At 43.9% G+C, this 19,074-nt stretch overlaps 1 protein-coding gene across 1 annotated transcript; it reads left to right on the top strand.

The window, feature by feature from the left end:
* Nucleotides 1–526: 526 nt before the first annotated feature.
* Nucleotides 527–18,228, top strand: TMPRSS3 (transmembrane serine protease 3). The gene is made up of 13 exons (XM_071573685.1): nucleotides 527–544; nucleotides 1,851–1,995; nucleotides 3,915–4,025; nucleotides 4,909–5,025; nucleotides 6,434–6,557; nucleotides 7,652–7,777; nucleotides 8,494–8,537; nucleotides 9,280–9,445; nucleotides 10,912–11,081; nucleotides 12,658–12,753; nucleotides 13,805–13,947; nucleotides 15,335–15,487; nucleotides 18,208–18,228. The coding sequence occupies exons 1-13, from the start codon at nucleotides 527–529 to the stop codon at nucleotides 18,226–18,228; spliced, it is 1,434 nt and encodes a 477-aa protein (XP_071429786.1).
* Nucleotides 18,229–19,074: the final 846 nt, after the last annotated feature.

Genomic DNA, 19,074 nt, shown 5'->3' on the forward strand with positions numbered 1-19,074 from the left:
TACAGTGCAGCATTTAATTATAAAAACCATCCATAACTAAAGGATGGGTCTTTTTCAAAAACCCTGTGCAGGCACACAAAGGCTAAACCAAGGGACAGAAGAGCTGAAGAGATGAAGCTCTGGGGCTGCTGCCTTCTGCCACCCACAGCTCTGGATCATCAGATCTGACCATCTGGACCATCAGGCTCCTCAGCTGCACGAGCTTTGACTGAAGATGAGCAAGGATGTGCCCGGCCTGGTGCTCCTTTGCTGAGGGGTTACAGAGAGGTTTGCAAATGCTACAACATTGCCTGGTGTTCTCTGGCTAATTAGATGGCATGGTGAATTTTTATCTGCCCCTTTCTGTGGCCAGGCCACCCGATATCCCTCAGCAGGTTGGGTTACACAGGCTGCTGCCATAACGCCGCATGCAACAGGCTGAGCAGGCTCAGGGGAAACCTTCCCAGAGCCGAGGGGCTTAGCAAACTCAGAATTTCCTTTTGGTTGCTTTTGATAATGAAGAAAGAAACCAGTTTTGCTTTTAGCTATGACTTCTCAGGAAGAGGTGAGTGAAGCTTTGGGAGCATGTGATAGACTCTAAATAAATGAAATGTCAGCGTTTGGTTTTCATGTAATTTGCTTCACAATGCTGTTTTGTTTCCTGATGGGCAAATTATGCACAAGTCAGAAGACGTTTTGATTTTAATATTTAAAAAGTATGCTAGCAGGTTCTCTACAAAGTTTAATTAATATTCATTGAAATGTACGTCAAATTTTATCAAATGAAAGAGTGTCAACCTTATTGCAGTTGTTTGATGTAAGGTGAAAAGATATTCCAGGTGACTTGCAGACAGTGTCATGGATAAAACACGTATTTTTGCCTAAAATATGTCATTGTAAGCCTTTTCTGGGACCGGCTGCAAACATGCTGCATTTACAGCTTAGCAGCTCCACTGTCTTTAACAAACCTGGACCTATTTCCCATCACTGTGAGTTCAAAAATCTGATTCCTTTTGCCAGTGTGCAGAATCAGAGGCAGAAATTAGCATTTTAAATCTATTTACTCTGAATTCTAGTGTAGCTCATTTTAATTGTGGGTTTTTTTCACTGCATGCTACGTCATCAGAAGTTTCCTGGAGTAAAACTCAGGGGTCCCTGAATGAGGATCCTGTCAGGTTCTGTGTGGATGTCATATGGTTTTTAGGCTTTCTCTTGTTTCCTATTGCAATTATAGAGCAGGGGATGGATTCACACCACCAGTGTGAGACATTAAGAGTAGATGTGGTGCTTAGACAAATATGAACAAAAATTAACCTCAGTAGTTTGCTGGTATATTAACTGGAAGTGCTTCTCACATGAAGCTGGTAACAATGTATTGTGTCCAGTTCTGGTGTCCTTAGCACAGAAAGGACATGGACCTTGCTGGAGCAAGGCCAGAAGAGGCCACAAAGATGCTCAGAGGGATGGAGAATCTGTGCTATGGAGACAGGCTAGAAGAGCTGGGGTTGTTCAGCCTGGAGAAGAAAAGTCACCAAAGCGATCAGTTTGCAGCCTTCCAGTACCTAAAGGAGGCTACAAGGAAGTTTGGATTAGATATTAGGGAAAAATACTTCATTATGAGAGTGGTGAGGCCCTGGCACGGGTTGCCCAGAGAAGCTGTGGCTGCCCCATCCCTGGATGTGTCCAAGGCCAGGCTGGATGGGGCTTGGAGCACCCTGGGCTGGTGGAAGGTGTCCCTACCAATGACAGGGAGGTTGTAACTGGATTATCTTTAAGGTGCCTTCCAACCCAAACCATTCTGTGATTCAATGGCAACATTTTACAAGGTGATTATTTTCTTTCTCTTTTCTCTTTTTCTCTTGTTGAGTCAGGTGCAAGAGACACATCCCACTACTGGAAGTCTTGAAATCATCTCTGTTACAGAAGATGAATCGCCAGTAACACAAATTCAGTTTACCTTCAAAAGATTTTTCTTCATTCCACAAGCAAGGGTGGACCCCAGTGCAGATGGATCTGGTAGGGATACTGCACAGACGTTTGCCCTTTGCAATCTAAGTGGCTAATGTTTACAAAACTATGCTTGCCCACTCATGGAAAGCAATCATATAAGTGGAAGAAGAAACACAACTTTCCTCCCTCAGGAGTGAGGTTTGCCAGCTTAGTGATGGGATGACATCTTGTGTTCACTTGCACACACAAACATTTTTCACAGCCACCTTATTCACACACTTCAGCCACACAGCAAACATTTCCCCCACACTTTTCAGACACATTTTGGAATGGCTTATTTGAAACTTTTCCAACCTGCAAATTGGTCCATTAAAAAACCTGAATATAAAACACAGCAGCCTTGGGGTTTGTTGCTTTCCAAAGGTTTCATGACAAAATAACCATTAGCTTCAACAGAGGCAGGCTGAGCTTCCAGAATGAAAATAGAGCCATTTAATTTTCTGGTTCATTAGCTACTGCAGCTGTCTAAGATTTTTGGCATTTGAGATACCAATTCCAGTGCCAAAAACTAGTTACTCAGCTGCTGCTGAGAGATTCTGTGTAGGCTGGGATGTACCAGAGAGTCTATAAACCCTGGCAGACACTCCTTACCCGTGTCTGAGTGCAAGTGCCTGCCAATCTCAAATCTGAAGCTTGAAGAATGAGGGGATGAAGATCTGTATGACCTGAAATTGAAGACAAGGTTCTGCCAGTTCCTGTGTCCACCCATGACCCAGCTGTGTTTGCTATTTCCCCCTAGTTTGCCCTTTGTATATCAGTATACATTTGAAACAAGTGAACTGTTTGTTATTTTCAGTGGAATCTGTTGTTGTCTTCCAGATTGACAATACCAGGTCATCTATGGAGGTCAGTGGTTGGTAAGCAGGTCCAGCTCATGAAATATGTTCAGCAGTTACTACTGATGTATATTTTAACTTTAGATACATCTCGTTTTTTCACCTGAAAACTCAAGACTCAGCCTTGAGCCATCGTTCAGTTCTCTTCTTGCCTTTATAGCAAAACTTTGAATGATCACTTTTTCACACAGTTTTCAAGACTAGTTTGGGGATCCTGGGCTTTTTTGCCAATTTAGCTTTCTATAATTTTCAGTTAACCTTGCTTCCAAATCCAAAAGGACCAATGACTTTCCTCCTGTTTGTCTTGAACACCTATTTACTAGCTAATCCTATCTTTTTTCCCAATATTCCCGTTCCTGTTTGAATCTTTAGGCTCCTCTTACTTGTTATTTTGTCTCCATTACCCTGGCTTTGGAGGAATGAATCACTCATGGGACTTAGCTCCCTGGTCCATGAGGCAGAGCTGTGTGGCCTCTGACCTCATTCCAGAATTCCCAAAATTCCCAGGATTCCCAGCATCCAGCTGGGGTTATGGTTGAAAGGAGCACTGGGACCAGCGAGAGTCTGGAGACATCAGGAGGAGGCTCAAACTGCTTCATTCTTTGCTGCTTCCACTGAAAGAGTTTATTAGTCCACTAGAGCTTTCTGAAGCCTTCAGAGAGGATACTTGTGCCCTGCACTAAGGTTTTATGACACAAACGAATCAGGTCTGAATTTCACCTTTATTCAGGGACTCACATTGTCAGGAGAAGTGCTCATATACTTGAAAACTTTGCAGCGTGGTGTACACCATGAAAATTCTCTCATATTCTCCATTGCAATGAGGAGAGGCAGGTGCTCTGTAGGGGCACAATTCAGGCACCTCACAAGGCGAATGCTGAAGGGGTATCTGAGAGCACCAGCAGCCCCAAAGCATTTGGAACCTTCTGATCCCTGAGACAGAGGATCCAAACTCTTCCAGGTCAGATCAGCTCATGAAGTGTGTGCAGGAGTTACTAGTGCCATCTAGTTTAATGTCAGATAAATCTCTTTTGTTGCAAGCTCAGCTAGGTTTAACTTCACAGGAGCTGTTCTCTCTTTGTTTTCCAGGAGATATTGAACCACCTTCAATGTGCCATGCTTTTGCCTCCCTCAAATACTTTCCATATATCTGTGGTTTCTTCCTTGCAGTAATCCTAGCAGCTGCCATTGGCCTGGGTGGTGAGTGCCATTAGTTATTCATTAAGTTCTCACTTAACCATTCAAATGCTTAATTTTTCATGAGCTTTTTACTGAGAATGGAATTAACCTACTACTGCAGCTTGTTGGATGAAGTAAAAAATCTTGTTGATGTGATGCCTTTAAATTTTATTTACATGTAGGGATGAAATAGGTCTGGCACTCCTGAGTGGATTGGTGTAGTATTTACAACACTGGGGAACACACAGCTCCAGGAAACCTTTCTCTAATAAAACTTCACTGACTCCCCTGGGGTGATAGGCTGAGTTTAGAAACTGGGGAAGGCTTCAGGTAGCCCACAACCTACTTTTGTCCTGTAATTCACTTCTTTTAGCTTGCTTTCAAGGAATTAAATAACTTTTCCCTAGCAAACCCAACTTCTATGAAGGAAAAGAAAATGTTGAGTGAGTTGAGTTGCAACTGGGAAGTGTGACCCTCACAGGTCTAAGGGCCAAATACATTGGTGTGTCTTCACACCTGCAACAGGAATAAGCTTCCAGGAGGTTGGGCATCCCCTTGGAAAGAATGTGCTCTGGCTGTGTTTTGCAAGGTTCTCCTTGCTTGGCTGCTGAGGGACTGAGGTACCAGGCAGGAATTCTTCTTGGAGTGAAACTTTAACTTGGTAGAGGGACCTGGGAAGGAATCAGCACAGACAGCAAGGCTGACTCCTCCTACGAGTCATTATTAATGGATGACTTTAATAGCAACATGTAGCAACCTCCAGGTTGTATTTCAGAAGTTCCTAGAGGACAGGAGTTGCCTTTTCCTCAGCAAGACTGAAATCTGGCCAGATATTGGAAGTCAGAAGTGTTAAATCTGTATCCCAGTGTGTTTTCATCACTCTGTTTTCTTTCATTCTTTTTAGTCCAATACAACTGCATTGGGAAGTTTCGCTGTCGATCATCCTTTAAGTGTATCCAGAAATCGGCCAGGTGCAATGGTGTCTTCAACTGTAAAGAAGGAGAGGATGAGTACAGATGTGGTAATTTAAATTTGATTATAAATCCCTCCCACCTCCTCCTGTAGCAATTGTCACAATGCATGTTGTAAAGACTTTGTATAGTTTGAGACAAGAAATATAGAGGCAGATGGATTATCTAAACCACCAGAGGAGCAAACTCTGAGGTACTGAGTTACAGTTTATGAGAAATCAAACTGCTCTTAAATAAATGTGATGATTGCTGAATATTGTAGCTGCCATATGGGGCATCTTTGGGCATCTTTCTCCATTAGAAGCCCAGATGCTTTTTGACTGCCAACATTTTGTCTGCCTGCAAGGTATAACCCCACTGCAGTGTGGTGTGTACATGCAGAGCTCTGTTCACTGGCACACAGTTGCACTCTTGGTTTTGAAGATTGCAAAATCCTGATATTATCTTAATGGATGTGGGAATGGGAGGGACCAGCAAATGCCTTTCGTGCATTCAGTGCTACAGAGTTTGCTGCCCTGTGTGTGAAATTTATACCTGTGTCTGAGTTTCTCTCTGTGATAGTTTCAGGCATCACAGGGCCATTTTAAATGATCCCTCCCTGTCCTGTGCTATGGAAAAATGAACACAGGCCCTGGAGGGAAAGGAGTCTAATATTAGTAAACAGAATAACTGGGTTTTAGATAAGTGCACTTGTAGTTCTGACTCCTACAGGTAAGGAGGCAGCAAAACTTTCTCTCTGTGCAATACTAGGAATGAAATTTTGGCCCATACAAGATGATCAGCCTTCAGGCCTCTGTGGGACCTCAGGGCAATATCTCTGCTTTTTTGTCTTCCTTTCCAGTTCCATAACACTGGCTCGTGGGCACAGGTGGGAAGCCCCCGTTCAGCAGTGACCACATGCACAGCCTCTCTTCTCCCTGGCATGTGCCCTTGCCCAGGTCCAGGTGCCTGCTGGGCAACTGGACATTGGTGCATCCACTTCTCTGTGCTGTGGAGTGCAGAACGTGTCAGCCACCTTTAATCACTTATCCTGACCACAGGTTTCCTCAGGAAATTCCTGCCTGGAATCTGCAGCTGCAGCTCATTGCAATCAGCAAGACTTGCTTAGGCTCGGTGGAGGACAAGGCAGCCTTCTCCACTTGTATCAAAGCTGACATTCCCCAGACATTACCATGTATTAGAGCTGGAATTCCCTACACATTCACATGAGTGCAGACTTTTTTCTCCCGCCTATTCTAACTCAAAGTGCCTTAGTTCCCTTTCTTAACCAGAGGGGAAAAAAAGCACAGAAAAACTCTGTTGAAGAATCTGAGGGATGAAAAACGACAAGTGAGCCAGAAAACAGAGAGGCCACAATGGTGGTGTGTGCACTGTTGTGTACACTGTTGTGTACCTGTTGTATGCCTGATGGCTCAGCTTCTCAACTCACTCAGGCTTTTCTTCTCCTGAATCTCAAAGTCAGGTTGAGTGGCAAGAAGGCAGTGCTGCAAGTGTTCACTTTTGGATCCTGGAGAACAGTCTGCTCTGATGATTGGAGAGCAGAATATGGAAATACTACCTGCAAACACCTGGGGTTCTCAAGGTATAAACATCAAGTACCAGAAACTTTATTTGGCATTTTGAACAAACTCTGAGGTTTTCAGTGTTTTTAATGAAACCTTGTATTACTTCATGCTTTGAAAGAAAAAAGGATTTTGTAATTCACCTTTGTGAATTAAATGGTTGAGAAGATTTGGGATGATGTGGGAAATAGACCTGAATACTTACACACTGCAAATACCCTTTATTCTGGCTATACATTCTGCATGATGGCTAAATAAAATGGTTTGGTTAAATCTTACCTATGGGATGCAGGTGCCTGAATCCTATTTGTCACTCTAGTAGCTTACAACCTGTCCGAGAAGTACTAAAACTATATGAGCATTTTCCATTTATTTTACTACTTCGGCTGGAAGACTGTATATACAATTCACTTTTGCTTTCTCTGTAGAAAAACTGTATATAAAATTCCTCTTAAGGCATTTGCTAGGATTTAAGGTCCATCTCACAACTGCAGAAGAACTTGGTGACTCAGTTCTTGCTGGACTGATCCCCTTCCTGAAAAAGCATAAATTCTTTCACAAACCTTCACAAAACTGAGAAAGAGTTGGAAGCTGTGATTTGCATTGGTGTGCAGTTATTTCTTACAACAGCATCTTTCTAATATCTGCACACTATAGTTAACTATAGTTAGCACTATAAAGCCTCTTTGAATAAACTCTTGCTGCTTTTGGGATAAAATACATCTCAATTGTTCAACAAAGAAGACAAGAGAAAATGACAATTTATTCATCCTCCTTGCTGCAAAATGTAACTCTAGAAAAAGGGCACAGTGAGACTCAGGAAATAAATGTGCCAACCAATTACAATAAAAATCTTTATTGAAATACTAGAATTAAAATTTACTTGTTCTGCCAGTTCAGTGCATTTCTTGCACTTGTGTCTTCCCCACATGATTATGTAAAAAATAGATGCATGTTGTGGGAAGCATAGGAGGAGAGTAGAATTACTTTATCAAGTGTCAGAATCTGATTATTGTGGTTGCTACCCTGGGTTTTCGTTTGCAAAACTGCTGAATAATTTAAGCAGATTGCTGAAATGCTGTCTGAGGGAGCTGTGTTTATGGTTTATTTGCAGTTACGTGAGTTCAGGTTACCTGCCTGTGGCTGCAGTCGAAAAACAGTTTCAAAGACATTTCGTGTCCCTCAGCCACTGGTTTTCAGCTGATCAAGTGACATCCCTGCACAATGCAACAAACCTCAGGTATGCCTCAGCTTCTTCATCCTGACACAGAGGGAGCAGCCAATAGAAGGGGAATTACTAATAGTTTGGGATTCTTGCTGTTTCTTCAGGCATGGAGTGCTTCATAAGTGGTTGGTGTTGTTACACATCATAGACCAGGAGTCAGTAGCAGTCTTGCTGGAATAAAAATTGAATCTCATCCAAGACCCATTAAAATCAACAAAGGCTTTCAAATGAGCTATTTGAAAACACTATTTGTCCCATGATCCCATTTTTTGCACATGGATAGACCCAGGCACTTATCTTTTCCCATTATGGAGCAGTTTGCTTCGCTTTACAGATCCCTATATATTACCCAGTGCGTTTATGAACCCTTTATGGTTCATTTCTTACTCCTGACAAATGCTTGTTTTTCTTAGTTACCTTCCACTGAGAAGGAAGGTCTGGATCCAAGGAGACTACAGATCACATGTTGAAAACTGCTGATGTGTCTTCCCTCATGGAAGAGCAAACCACTCTTCAACAGGGCAGCATATGGTCTGCAGGCTCCTGGTGGTGGCCAAGCTCCTGACAAGTATTTCACTTAAATGCCCTAATTAGGCCATTCGTGGCTTTGTACCTGTTCCAATATATGAGCCACTTATATTTATGTGCACAGGAAAATAGCACAATATTGAGAAAAAAAGAACCCAATATTTGTGAATTGGAACTAATTCTGCACTGTTTTTTCATCTCAGAGAGGAATGCACTTCTGGCAATGTGATCATCTTAAAATGTTTGGGTAAGAATCAGGAAAAGTGAAAATGAAATCAGAAACTATTCCTCTTTATCCATGGCATGGCAAAATTGGGAGGAATTGTGTAGTCTGGGCATACTGTACTATTGGTTTATCACACCAAAGAAACACATTTCTTATGTAAAGTTTGAAAGTATTTCAGAAAAGGAAAATAGACTGGGAAGGCAGATTGGCAGCATCAGATAGCAGGGGCATTTCAGTGACAATCCCAGTAGGAAGTAGACATTGAAGGACTGTGATTGATTCCATGGACTGATACTGCAATTCCTACTCTTTGCCATCTCGGAAGCAAAAGGGAAATTCTGCTTTAACATTTGAGCTTTCATCCTACACTTCTCCATGTCACCTAGTTTTCAGATTAGGATATGGAAAACCAAAATACAACAGCAAAATAGTCAGGAGGAGAGAGGAGATGCTTCAACCTGCCTGTGTGGGACCCTGTGCATGTAAGGAGGGCAGAGCATGGGGTTTTAACTCAGCTAAGCATTCCCTGAAGGTGAGAAACATGAGCTCCACAGCCTAAGGACAGGAATGATGCTACAGGGATGGGATAGAGGAGGATAAATTTTTAGGAGCCACCACAGCCTGGTGGACTGTGGGGTTGCGGTGGGGATGGTCTGGCTGCAGAGACCTCCCAACCACATCAAGGCTGGGAGAGGAGGGGCTGAGGGTGACCAAAAGCAGGGCTGTGTTTCCTCCATGGACTGTAACCTTTGCTGTCTGGCAGCGTGTGGGACCCGGGCGAGTTACGGGCCACGGATCGTGGGGGGCAATGCGTCGTCGCCCCGGCAGTGGCCCTGGCAGGTCAGTCTGCAGTTCCAGGGCCACCACCTCTGCGGGGGCTCCGTCATCACCCCGCGCTGGATCCTCACGGCCGCCCACTGCGTCTACGAGTGAGTCCCCAAATGCCCCTGCTCAGAGTGTCCCACTGACCTCCCTGGGTGGGACCACTGCGAGCGCACCCGGCTTTCTCCAAAAAACAAACTGCAGCACAGGTTGGGTTATCCTTATTTCATGGGCTCCATAACATTTAAACCATTTCTGTCTCTTCTTGCATGAGACTTCATTGAAAAAAGCCTCCACTAGAACTCATCCAAATTCAGGGCCCCAGTTTCCAGATGTTCTGGACACTCCCAGCTGCCTGGAAATCAGCTTAAAACAACATTTAAGAGCTGGATTTTAAGTATCCCAATCTGAAATTTCTGTACATTTCATGTGAATTAACAGCTCAAGGGGAACTTGTATTTGTCTCCTCTGATCCACTGGAGCTCCAAAATAAATTACAGGATCCTTTTCAAGTTGACAGGATCAATCAGTGGTAGTCAGTCAGTTGGACTGTGCTTGATGCCCTTTGCCACATTCTCACTGCTCCTTTTTATGCAGTTTGAAGGGGTCTTATAGTTGTAAATAGATGTTAAACAGTTATTTAAACTCCTTTCCTTTGTGTAATTACAAACATAACCCTCTTTCATATTCATAAGGAGCTGTCTGGTTTTGCAGTCTTGTTTGATGCTATTAGTGCAAGAGAGCTCTTCTTGCTCTTACAAACTCCAGGACACTTTCACCAAAGACATTTAGGCAGCTAAAATGGGATTTGCCTGACCTCTTTTAAGCACCCACAACATGGATTCCTTCTTCTGAGCAAGTCCTTTAGGATGCTTTTTAATCCAGTAGAGATGAAAGATGGGGCAGACAAATCCCACTACTAGATCCTATTTAGAGCCCTGTATTGCCCTAAGAATAATTAATTAGGAATTAAATGTTCTAGGACTTTTGTCCTTAGCTCTGTCCCTCAAAACACAGTTGGTTGTGATGTGTTTAAAGGCTGATGGGGATGGGAGCTGGAAACAACTCACATCTCTGGAGCTTTTTCCTTGCTCTTCTCCTATGCCAATGGGTTGAAGCCAGGGGAAGAGGAGCTGCTCATGTGATGGAGGATGAAAGGTGTGCTGGTGCCTGCTCATGAACTGGGGGCAGAAACACCTTCCAGAAGGAAAGTTTCTCCTTGAAAACTCCTTACCACAAGGGCTGCTGGAGTATGGCTGAGCATAAGTGTGCCAGGCAGCAGTTGTGGGGTCTCTCAGGAGACAGCTGGGCTAAAACAACCCCCCCATTTATTTGTAGAAAGATAATTGCACAGATATCAGTTACCCAGTGTGTTAATAAGATTAGTCATCCTTTCTGCGTTTTAAAAAATTAGGTGCAAAACACAGAAAACATTACTAGCTAGGTAAGCAAGTCCAGCAGACTGGAGTTATGTGCCTGTAGAGTTTTATGTGGTCCATAAGCTCAGAGGACAGTCAGAAAACGTGAGGGTTTTCTTGAAGGTTTTTCACTCTCTCCTACCTCTTTGTTTCAGCCTGTACTTGCCAAGCTCATGGAGTGTTCAGGTCGGTTTTGTGACTCAGCAAGACACTCAGGTTCACCCATATTCAGTGGAAAAAATCATATACCACCGAAATTATAAACCCAAGACAATGGGCAATGATATAGCACTGATGAAATTGGCAGCACCCCTTGCTCTTAACGGTAATTATCTCTGTTAGCTTTCACCTGACTTTCTCACTTTTCAAGTAGAAAGCAAGAAGGGTCTCTCCTGGTACAGAGAGGGGAATTTCTCTTGATGCCCTGTGCCTGCCCCAGGACAGTGGAGTGGATTCCCATCACCTCTAAAAACAGTGAGGTAGCTGTGGAGTGTAGATGTGGCCAGACTGCAGCTTTGATGGCAAGGCCGTGATTCCTGTTCAGACAACACCAACAGAAACCACCCAAACCACCCTGATCAGTATCAGGAACTCCTCTGCACTCCATGTCCAGGCATGGACAGCAACAACGTGCTCCAAAATGTTCCCAGGCCATTCTGGTATTGATTTACTGAGGGCATTTAATAATAAGCAAACATTAACTTTATTCTTTCTAAATATTTTTCCTATCTAAAATAAACGCCCTGCCTCATTTTACTTGGAGGTCACAGAGATTTTTATCATGTCCTTTCTGTGAATAACAGGAGATTCAGCAGCGCCTAAAGCTGAAAAGCAGGCTTAAATCTCAAAGAGAAGAAAAGGCAGTTTGAATAAAATGATGCTTTTAAATTTAATCTACTTTTATTTTCTCAGCAGGATTCTACCTCCAGCTGACACAGTGAGTTGAAATAATACATAATAATACTGTATGAATTTGTAGGATCACCTGCCAATGCCTCCTAATCCCTGTGAGCTCTATGCAAAGGGGAGCAGGTGCTCTCTGGCACATCTAGATTGTCAATTCCAGAATCAATTCTCTTGTAATACTTTAAATTTTCACATTTAATGAAAATTAAGTTTGATTTTGTTCTGGTTTATATCTCGGTTAATGCTGGGTTTTTTTGCTCAGGAATAAGTTTGGGAGGCTGTCAAGAACAGTAGTGACTCTGCACCTTAGTGAGATACCCACTGTACCCCAGGGGGGTTGGATGCTCCATGCTGGGGGCTTGATGCTTTGAGCTGGCATCATTGCACTGTGGAGAACTGAACCACTGGGAGCTGCTCAGTAATAGCTTGTATTTGCCCTCCCCTTCCACAGCACCAGCTCATCTTGACACATCACTTTGCCCCTGCAAGCATCAAGCACTGATTATATGGCATGACATGCCATATCCCACAGCACAGAGGCACAGGAACTCCATGAGGTGATAGGTGGGAAGCAGAGAGCCCCCCCAGGTGTCATGTTGCCCTTTTAGAAGGGCACAGAGAATGCACAGCTCCTTCTCTCACCAGAGCAGCCGTGCCATGGGGCCTCTGGTCTGCCCATCAGCTGCCCATGCTGAGCATTTTGTGTTTGCTCATCCCTCAATTTATTGACCTACCGACACCTTCTTCTGTTGCTTCATGCTCCAAGCTCGTTGGTCATGGTGTGGGTGTTGTTCCAAACCCATCATGTTGGCCACAAGACAAAATACCTGCAGAACTGCCAAGCTATTTATGTGGGGAGTGGGTGGTGTTGGCAAGAACTTTGCTGCAAGCCAAATCGTCAAGTTTTTCTGAGGCATAAACTTTTTTTGCTGAATTTTAAAAGCATTTCTCTCCCCTCTCTCTCTCTCTCTCTTTCTTTTTTTTTTCCTAAACAGGTCACATAGAACCAATTTGTCTGCCTAATTTTGGTGAACATTTCCCAGCAGGGAAAATGTGTTGGGTGTCAGGATGGGGAGCAACTGTGGAAGGAGGTATTTTAAATGGTCTGCTGATGATTACACTACTTATAACCATCTTACATACAGTAAATACAGGATTTTGCTTGGGCATTTTTCAACATTTAATTTTCTGGAATATCAGGGGAGTGGGAAGGGGGAGAAGAAATACATATTCCTAAATTTTATGGTCATTCTCAACTGCAAAAGCTGTACAAACACTTATCACAAGGAATGGATGAGTTCATCCTCTGAAATGGAGAGGTTGGGCTCTTCATAACTTCAAGCAGAAAAAGCACAGCAAGAATGCAAGAATTGACCATCCCTGTATTTTCAGGCAGGTTGGGTGATGCAGAAATTGGATCTGTGAATAATGTCAGAAAGAAAAGGGAATTACTTTTTTTTTTTATCATGACTCATAGGCCATGTTAATCAATAATTTACACTGGATCACTTTCATGTGAAAATACGTGAATTCTCAGGTAATTGTTCTTTATCATTCCTCATTCATGTCATTTAACGTGTTCTCTTTGTTCAGAGAACAAGAACAGAGTGTTACCTGACCTACAGATAACAGTTAAAGGTGGGGAGAAAATGAAAGCAAGGTTTGCCACATTAAAAGTCAGCTCTGATCCAACAATAGGCAGTGTGCAAATGCTTCCATTTGTGGAAATGATCTGTTCAGGCTCCGAATAAAATAAATATTTATAAAATATATCAGATGTTTGCAGATGATTCCTTGACTAACAGAAAAGGCGATAAATTAATTTTGGCACTAATATTGCTGACAATGTTCAACTACATTTTTGGTTCATTATGGTCATTGTTTGTCTAGCTTGCAGTATAAACATTTAATGTATAAATTTGTATTATATATTATGATAATCCACAAGTCTACAGAGTGGATAGTTACTATTTTCTGTAAGTGATGAGACACTAAGTTGCCTGGCTTGTGTGTTGTCATTTTATCTGTGTTTCTTTCACCCTTCTTTGCCAATTGTTTGTATACTAAACCATTTTCTGCTTACAAATGGTGATTATTTTCAAGGGCAGAAAGTTTTCTTTGTTTTTCTGGTTTTTTTTACAGGTGACACATCGGACACCATGAATTATGCAGGTGTTCCTCTGATTTCTAATGCAATTTGCAATCACAGGGATGTCTACGGTGGGATCATAACTTCTTCAATGCTTTGTGCTGGTTTCCTAAAGGGAGGGGTAGACACTTGCCAGGTATGGAAGTTTCCAAATTGCAACTGTGTTCATTGACACCAGCAATGGAAAAACATGAGTGATAAGTTATCAGAAGGCACTCCCAGGATTTTCTTGGCCAAACATTTGAGTTTGTGCCATTTATTCTGCTTACCACGGTTATCAATCACTGACTGTGCATGCATTCATATGCTACAATTTCCTTTTTATGTTTCTTCTGAGGACTTTATCTACTACTTCTGAAGATAAATTTGCTTAAGACGTATTTTGATTAGTAGCATGTGCTGCAGCATGGTGCCATCCTTTCTTTGCCTTGGCTGTGGCCTCTGTTCTGTGCTGAATTGCACTTCCCTGCACTGTGAGTAGCGCCAGAGACCTGCAAAAAGCCTGTGGTGAAAAGCAGCCAACACGTACCTCAACAGAGAATCAGAAGTGTGTGATTTTTGAAGAGTAGGGAGGTGGGGGAAGGAAGAAAGAGAGAGATGTTTAAGTAACTCAGAGAACGACTCGAGGGGACAGGGATTCATAGCACTGATGAAGCAGAGCATCCTTCACAACACAGGGTGGTGATGATTCCAAACCACTGTCAGAGTCATGGTGGTGCCAACCTCGTGCCAGGCCTCATCCATGTACACACTACTGTGGACTCACCTAACTAGTCATGGAGCAAGAGGGCAGGAGTTTTTAGTGGAAGGTGTCCCTGCCCCTAGCAGGGGGGTTGGAACCAGATAATCCTTAATGTCCTTTCCAACCCAAACGATTCTGCGATTCTGTGAACTTCACATTACCAGATTTGCTCAGTCCCAATCACACAGGGGACAAAATAAAACAAAAGCAGGAGGTGCACAGATCTTCATTTAAGGCCCTCAGCGAGGTACCTGGCACCAGCACATCACTCTGTCTGGGACTGCTGCCCAAAGACAGCGTGTTGAGCGCACAGTTACACGTGACAGAAGGAGCCCTACTCACCACTGGCTTGTTCCAAATTCCCTTTTTTCTGTTGTTGTGCTGGCTCTGAAGGCAGGAAACTGCCCCAGAAAAAAAAAATTGAAAAAGCAGTTGAGAATTTTCAGTACGTAAATGTGAGACAATTGAGTCAAATCTGCCTAGCAAAGTGTCTGGGAAGGGCCAGAAAAGAGTGCAGGAGCAGGCACGGAAGGAGGTGAGATGTGAGCCTGTTTTTGCAAGCCTAGGCTCAGATCAGCTCAATAGCCAGGAGCCAGGGAAATGAAAATGTCATCTGACTCACATCTCTCAAAAGTCTCCAACTTCTGCTGTAACGACCCAGAACAAAGCAGAAAGAAGAGATTTTGAATTACTGGACTATGTCGCTCCCCCTACCTCCCCAAACAGACATTCCCCTCCTTTCCTGGGGTTCTGACATTTGTTTTAATCGTTTGTCCTCCAGGGAGATAGCGGGGGCCCTTTAGCATGTGAAGATATGAGCATCTGGAAGTTGGTGGGAACCACCAGCTTCGGAGTGGGCTGTGCAGAAAAGAACAAGCCAGGCGTCTACAGCCGAACCACTTCCTTCCTGGACTGGATACACGAACAGATGGAGGTCTGGTTTGTTTGCTCCTCCTGGTCTCTTATTTGTCTCAGCTGAGTTGTGTCAAAGGGACACATGTGACTCGGGGGTGGGTTTGGGGGTTGGGGCAGGTCCTCAGGCAGAGCAGGGAGCAGGGGTTTTAGGGAGATCCTGGGAGCACCCTGCAGGAGTAGAGAGGAGAGGAGAGTATATCTGTGTGGGTGGGAATGACTAGGGAGGGGGTCTGGAGACAGAGCAGGGAGGTGTGAAAGGGCTGAGTCAGGAGGCCAAGGAAAGAGATTATAAGGGGCTATACAGTGTAGAGGTCTGGTGCCCCAGCATAAGAAGGACATGGAACTGTTGGAGCAAGTCCAGAGGAGGCCACAAAGTTGGTAAGAGGACTGGAGCACCTTCCCTACAAAGACAGGCTGAGAAAGTTGCGGCTGTTCAACCTGGAGAAGAGAAGATTGTGTGGAGACCCCAGAGCAACCTCCTGGTATCTGAAGGGGCTACAAAGGAGCCAGAGAGGGACTGTTCATCAGGAACTGTAGTAATAGGGCAAAGTTCGAACTGAAAGAGCAGAAGTTTAGGTTAGATATTAGGAAGGCATTTTTTACAGATTGCCCAAGGAGGTTGTGGATGCCCCAGCCCTGGCAGTGTTCAAAGCCAGGTTGGATAAGGCCTTGAACAATGTGGTCTAGTGGAAGGTGTCCCTGCCCATGTCAGTGGGTATTGGGATGATGATCATTAAGGTCCCTTCCAACCTAAATTTCTATGATTCTATGACTTTGAAGCCATGAGGCTGTTACAGAAGAGCCTGGGAAGATGAAGCTGAGTAGGCCAAAGAAATTGTAGTGGGAACATGATGTTAACTGGAAGGAGAGGAGAGCAGAGGCAAGGGAGTCGGGACATTGCAGACACCTTCACCTGAGCCAAGAATGGCCCACTCTGTGGAGACCAAGTCTGCTGCTGTCAGCACCTTTCCACTGTTGGCAGAGAGATGCTGGGTTCAGTCAGCTGAGCAGAGAGAGTCATTGTGCTTCAGGTGGGACTCCCAGGCAGCATTATGATGCCTAAGCAGGGGCATCCAGGGCCATTTTAGAGACCCCAGACTGTCCTGCCTGGCTCACAGGTGTTCCTGAAGAAGGGCAAGGATCTGCAGCTAGCCCTGGGTTGTATTCACCATCCACAGGGAATCGGCTCAGATACCCTGTGACGACTCAGGTAGATATTGGAGATCTGAGACCTTCCAGATCAACTGCTGGAGGTCAAGCAAAGTGCACTGACACACCTCAAGTGGCACTAAACAGTGCAAGTTCAAGTGAAGTGAACCATCCTCCACAGCTCTGGCAGGATCCTGGGCATGTAGCTCCCAGGTACACACCTGTGCACAGGCTCTTTGTCAGTATTTGAGCTTTGTGGTAAAGCCACTTTAACCACCAAAGAGTGCATTCCATCTTGCTCTAGGCTGGTCCTCACAGACAGTGCTGCCAGTGCTGCTATTCCAGCACCCAGCTTGCTGCAATGAGTGAATAAATAGCAATGATGCTATTCCAGCACCAGCAACACAGGCACATGAAGAAATCACTCCTCTCCCCACCTCATTTGTGAAATATGTGAAACTTCCTCCTCAAACCAAACTGCCAATATCAAATATTCACAGATGAGGAAATGCCCAAAATAAGGTTGTGTGTGCAATTTCAGTGCAGCCCACGTCTGTGTATTGTATGACACACACTGTTTTCACAACCTATATGGCACATGGAGATTTATGCTATCACAAGCCTATCTGTCACTCAATAAAGTTAAAGAAGACAGGATAACATTTCTAAATCTTTGAGACCTCTGATATTACTTGATATTCTTCCCCTCAAATATACACATCATTCTAATTCATTTGCATATACAAACACCCAGACATTTCAAATGAAGGGCTCAAATCCAATGAAATCACAGATGTCCATTATAAAGAGATCAAGGGGAAAAAATACACAGCTAAAACTTTGTTGAGCTAAATGCTAAAACATCATTTTTCAGAGGGACATCCTTCAGGTATAAACATTAATTCCTCAATTTATCCCCTTAGAGAGGATTTTCAGCTGCAGCATAGAAACATTGACACTTTATAATGGACTTTGAAACAAACCAAAAGAAAGTAGAAGTAGTGTGCCTTTGGAAATGGGATGTAAATGGGACCAGATATTCCCCTTTCGGAAAAGGGCACACCTATATTGGATCACAACTCCAGTCAGTCTGGAGAAGAGAAGCTTCAGGGTGACTTAACTGCAGCCTTCCAGTACCTTCAGGGAGCCCACAATAAAGAGGGAGAGTGACTTTTTACAAGGGCCTGGACTGCCAGGACAAGGGGGAATGGCTTCAAACTGGGAGTAGGGTTAGATTGGATATTAGGAAGAAATTCTTCCCTGTGAGGGTGGGAGGCCCTGGCACAGGCTAGGGAGAGAAGCTGTGGCTGCCCAATCCTTGGAAGTGTTCAAGGCCAGTTTGGATGGAGCTCTGAGCAACCCATGCTAGTGGAAGGTGTCCCTGCCCATGGCAAGGGGGTTGGAACAAGATGATCTTTAAGGTGCCTTCCAACCCAAACCAATGTGTGACTATAATTCAGCTGGCAGGACTGGCTCCAGCAGCCTCATGGTTCCTTTGGCTGCCTTTGTACAACAGGAAAGCCCCTTCAGAGTTCAATGGGCAGAAACATGAGCATTTGCAGCAGATGCATGTCTGGTTTTTCTTCCCAGAGAGAAGAACTGCAGACCTGAGGAGAGTGGTGATGCACTGGTCTCCTGAAAACCCACATCATGGTCCAGCCCCATGGAGGACCCTGCTTTTTTGGACACCTGCTCTGAGCTTTGGACCTTCATAGACTACTTTTTACCATTTATTTTTGGTACTAGTAACTGTACTTACTGCAAGCTGTTGCACATTCAGCCTCTTGTAGATGGAAGAAAAAGCTGGATGATGGATGATGAGCATGTGTATTTACTGTCAGCTACAGATTTCATGTGTAGAGAAACAGCTAAGGCTGATAACCCAGGATGATGTCATGATAAAGTTTTGTAGCACCATGAGTAAATGACTAGAGCAACTTTAGATCAGGTTGGAATATCCAAACCACGAAAAATTTTTTTCCTGACAATTTCCATATATGAGGTCCATGCTGTGTTGCACAGGCAGCAGAAATTTTCTAGGAAGCCAGAAAACAAGCAGGGAGCAGGAAGTTGGTAATTTTGACAAGTGTGTTCAACTCCTGCTAGAAAAAATGTCAGAATTCAAGTATTTTATTCTGTGGCTGTGAACAAAGTCCCTAAAAATTGAATCTTCTGTGTTTTCCTGTGGTAAAGAGCTCTGAAATGAGCAACACACAGGTTGTAACTTTACTGAAAAAAGTCTGAGTTTACTGAACAGTCTTAAAAAAGGGAAGAGGAGCTCCTTTATGGCCTTTCAATAGGCTGGAGAGCCAAAATCATCACTCTAACTAGGGTGCACCATGTAGTGCAATGGCCATTGAACACTCCCAAGCTAAACACCATGTAGTACCATCACCAAGGCTCTCACACTCAGTCACCTTCCCTGCTTTCCCTCCCTCTCTCTCCTGATGGGACAAT

This window comes from Pithys albifrons, chromosome 1 (assembly GCF_047495875.1).
Source record: "Pithys albifrons albifrons isolate INPA30051 chromosome 1, PitAlb_v1, whole genome shotgun sequence".
Lineage (NCBI taxonomy): Eukaryota > Metazoa > Chordata > Aves > Passeriformes > Thamnophilidae > Pithys > Pithys albifrons.

Bases quoted from the DNA above. Each gene is read 5' to 3' on its own strand.
- TMPRSS3 (XM_071573685.1), top strand. The intron at 9,446-10,911 runs GTGAGTCCCCAA...TCTTTGTTTCAG, and splicing joins GCCGCCCACTGCGTCTACGA to CCTGTACTTGCCAAGCTCAT. The intron at 12,754-13,804 runs GTATTTTAAATG...TTTTTTTTACAG, and splicing joins GGGAGCAACTGTGGAAGGAG to GTGACACATCGGACACCATG.